This window comes from Vombatus ursinus, unplaced genomic scaffold (assembly GCF_900497805.2).
Source record: "Vombatus ursinus unplaced genomic scaffold, bare-nosed wombat genome assembly UNPS02014225.1, whole genome shotgun sequence".
Lineage (NCBI taxonomy): Eukaryota > Metazoa > Chordata > Mammalia > Diprotodontia > Vombatidae > Vombatus > Vombatus ursinus.
Genome location: NW_020954003.1, coordinates 45,264 through 49,204, shown reverse-complemented (window position 1 = coordinate 49,204; position 3,941 = coordinate 45,264). Strand labels below are relative to the sequence as shown.

General features: G+C 41.5%; 1 protein-coding gene across 1 annotated transcript in view; it reads right to left on the bottom strand.

Annotated features, from left to right (window-relative positions):
* Window positions 1–2,343: 2,343 nt before the first annotated feature.
* The window catches only part of LOC114041947 (cathelicidin antimicrobial peptide-like), an 8,707-nt gene continuing 7,109 nt past the window's right edge, over window positions 2,344–3,941 (bottom strand). The window contains exons 7-9 of the mRNA XM_027860636.1: window positions 2,844–2,962; window positions 2,575–2,668; window positions 2,344–2,373 (exon numbers count right to left, since the gene is read on the bottom strand). Coding sequence (XP_027716437.1) covers window positions 2,344–2,373; window positions 2,575–2,668; window positions 2,844–2,962 — 243 coding nt within the window. The remainder of the gene's footprint in view (window positions 2,374–2,574; window positions 2,669–2,843; window positions 2,963–3,941) is intronic.

The following is a 3,941-nucleotide window of genomic DNA, read 5'->3' as shown; positions in this document are numbered from 1 at the left end:
CCAAAACACCTCTTGAGCTCGAGTCCTAGGCACTCTGACTTCTAAAGGCTTTCCTTCCAGGCTGGTTGTCTGTAACATCCCAACTGCAATCCTGGCTCAGGGTCCAAGGTTACCATGGCTTAAACTTCTGCCTATACATGAAAACTGAGGACAAACAAAACAGAACAGAAGCAAACAACCCCAGGCCCACTTCTCAGAGCTAGGGTAAAAGAGAGGAAGCAGGGGAAGGCAGTCTTTCTTCTTCTTCTTTTTTTTTTTTGTGAAGCCATTGGGGTTAAATGACTTGCTGAGGGTCACACAGCTAGTAAATGTCAAGTGTCTGAGGCCAGATTTGAATTCTGGTCCTCCTGACTCTAGGGCTGATGTCCTATCCACCAGTTCTTCTTCTTTCAATGGTTCCATTCATGGTCTAGTGCCATGGGGGAATTATGATCCTCTAGAAAGAGAGTACAGGAAAAAGTAGATAGGAAAGAACAAGTGTCTCATTCTCATCAGTTTTAAAGATGCTGTACAGTCAATAAAAGGAGGCTACAGCTACCCATGTGGTAGAGAATGAAAAATGCCTCCATATTGGGACATTTGGGGGTGCCCAGGCAAGACACTGCTCTACTTGTTTAAATATTTAAGATTCAGTCATTTCAACTGTATTCCATATCTTTTTCTCATTGTTATTCCTTTCGTTTCTCTTCACAGATTCTGATCTTAGCTTTGATGAAGCTATAGTCTGACTGTATACAAACAGCTGACTCAGGTATAATTCCCATGTCATTAACAAGTCTTTTACTATAAATTACCTACACTAAATTCCTTCCTTAATGTGCGTACATGCCAACAACAAAATTACTCATCCTCTTTTGTTTACCTATAACCAGCACAGAAGTTCCTTTATATAGCACCTGAATTCAGATTAGAAGAAAGAGAATGATTTCTTCAACTGGTGAAGATGTGGAAAAGGTGAATTCCAGGTTTAAGGGGTAGCTGGTTTGGGCAGGACAAGACTGAGTAACAACTAATTGCTGACATAATATGTAGTATGTAAAGGCAATGATATTAAATAAGCTTGAGAAGGTAGGGTAGGCTGGAATTGAGCTAAACCTAAAGCAACTGGGGAGGACCCTAGGTGAATGAGTGATCTGGGGCACAGGAGTGGGCCTCGCGGTAAGTGACCATCTACAGAGGAGGGGCCTCTCAAAGAGCATCTGGGGCTGCCCCACTTGGACAACTTGTTCTACTGCTTAAGAACAACATACTACCACAGTAGAGAGGTTTCCTACTGGAAGATCGGGGCTCTGAATGTTCCATTTTTCTTAGAACAGGAAAAATTTTAACCTCAGCCTGAAAAATTGTGGTAGCCAACAAACTCTGGTGTAAAGGCCTTAAAGTTTAAGATGTGGGGTAGTCAGAACAATGCCTAGATGGGCTAATACACATGCTGCTATTTGTTAATGTTGTTGTTCAGTGGTGTTTGACTCTTTGTGACCCCATTTGGGGATTTCTTGGCAAAGATACTGGAGTGGTTTGCCATTTCCTTCTCTGGCTCACTTTACACATGAAGAAACTTAGGCAAATAGGGTCATGTGACTTGCCCACGGTCATACAACTATTAAGTATCTGAGGCTAGATTTAGATGCAGGAAAATGAGTCTTCTTGACTCCAGGCCCGACACTCTGTCTATTGTGCAACCTAGCTGCCCCACATATCTGGAATCCAGTGGCAAAAGCAGAGAGAGGCAAAGGGGATGCTTCCTGGTCTGAGCACCAATAGTGTGGACAGGTCCACAGTAGTCATTGCTTACAATCTGCTGTTGTTTTGATACACACACACATATACATGCATACATACACACATATCTATATATAAAACTTTTACTTTATTTTACTTTTTTCAATTAATAAGTATTTTTTTCTCCCACCAACCTCCGTCCTCCCATTGAAATAGAAAGAAAGACAAAACTCTTGTAAAAATATGGATAGTCAAGCAAAGTAATTTTTTTGTATTGGCTATAAAAAAATGTATGTCTCATTCTGCATCTTAAGTCTATCACGTCATAACTTTCCACTCTGCTATCAATGCGATGTGCTGCAGTGAACCTTGGAATTTCCCGTTAGCCCAGAAATTCCAATGCACCTATTTCAGGAAATGATCTTTGGATAGAGAGGAAAAATGGCTGGCCGTAAACTAAAGAGGGGAAAAGGCTTGTAAGAATCCGCAAGATGAGAGGTTAGAAGAGGCCTTCCCAGCCAGTGCCTGTCTCTATAAAACCAGGGTCTGAGGGGGAATTGCAATATCATGGGGTTGTCATTTTTCTTCACATTTAGGAATGTCAGCTCTGGGGACCTCATCTCATTTGAAGCAATTGGTCACCTTGGCTACCTGGGGGGTCAAAAGGTGGACAGAATTGAGTTTAAAACCTGCAGCTTCAGGGTGCAGCTAGGCAGAGCAGTGGATAGAGAAGCAGCCCTGGATTCAGGAGGACCTGAGTTCAAATTCGCCCTCAGACACATAACACTTACTAACTGTGTGACCCTGGGCAAGTCACTTAACCCCATTGCCTAGCCAAAAAAAAAAAAAAACCTGCAGCTTCAGCAAGAGCTGGTAAAGATTTTTCTCCCCGAGTCCCTTGCTTTCCTCAAACACAGGGAGTACAGATGGGCCTCTGGGTGAGCATCTATATGGAGGAGAGGAACATAGGTACTCCCTAGGGGTATGCCAGTAAATTTTTAACAACCAGCTCTCTAAATAAAGGCATAGCCCATGTTTAAATTTAAACTGCATGAACATTTTCTCTATTGCTTTCTTACATCTAGACAGTTTTTGTCAATATATGAGGTATAAAAGCTCACAAAAATTCACCAGTTCCCGGGAGCTGGTAGGAGAGGGCAACCTGACCTGCTCCTCCTGGACTTCTCAGACCTGACTGAATATCTTGCTTTGTCCAGGCCACAATCATGGCTGCCTCCACCTACCAAGTATCTTTGTGTTGATTTTTGAATAAAGCAACTTTTTGACAATATACCCAGACCCCTGGTGCTTTATCATATACAAACCAAAATAGATTCTAGTCTCAGCTGGAGACAAAACATGTAGGTACCGGAGCCAGATTATGAAGGTTCTAAAATGTTATCCAAGGGGTCTGCATTTTATTCTAACCATCAGGGAGTCATTGAAAGATTTTGAGCAAAAGAATGATATGACTAGACATGTTCAAAGAAAGGATGTTTTAGCAGTTATATAAACCAAGGGTTTATAGATGCCTGGGTGAGGGGTAGAGTTCATGGAGAGATTCTGGTCTTTCTCTTTCCATAAAGGGACCTCTCCTTGGAGAAAATATGGAAACATTTGTTTGTTTGTTTGTTTGTTTGTTTTCTCTTTAGATGATGGAAACCTGGATCTCTCTTCTCTCAAACTCTTGCCAACTTTACCCATCTCACAGGCACAGAGTATTAAGTAATCAATTTCCACCTGTAAGGAAAATCTCATATAAATGATCTTTGATCAGAGAGTTACATAAAGTACATTTTTTTTACACAAATACGATACATAAGAAGCCAACTAGACCACAGTAAGATTTGAGGAGAAAGAGATCAGTTCTTGCTAGAGGGATCAGAGGAAACTTCATGAACACAAGACCCTTGGATCTTGAAGAAGAAGAAGGATGTCAATAGATGGAAATGGAAGTTCTATTGCAGGCACAAAACATAACCTATGCAAATATATGAAGGGAAGAGAGCAACGAGTGGAATGGGAGAACAGTAAATAGTCCAATTTGTCTAGGGAATAGAAAATGGAAAGAGGAGGATGGGAAAATAAGATTGGAAGGATCTCATATTCCCCCTCTCTCATGCCAGGGGCCAGGATATCTCCTCTTGGCTTCTCTGCCCTTTCTCTCCCCTTTTCTTCTTCTTCTTCTTCTTCTTCTTCTTCTTCTTCTTCTTCTTCTT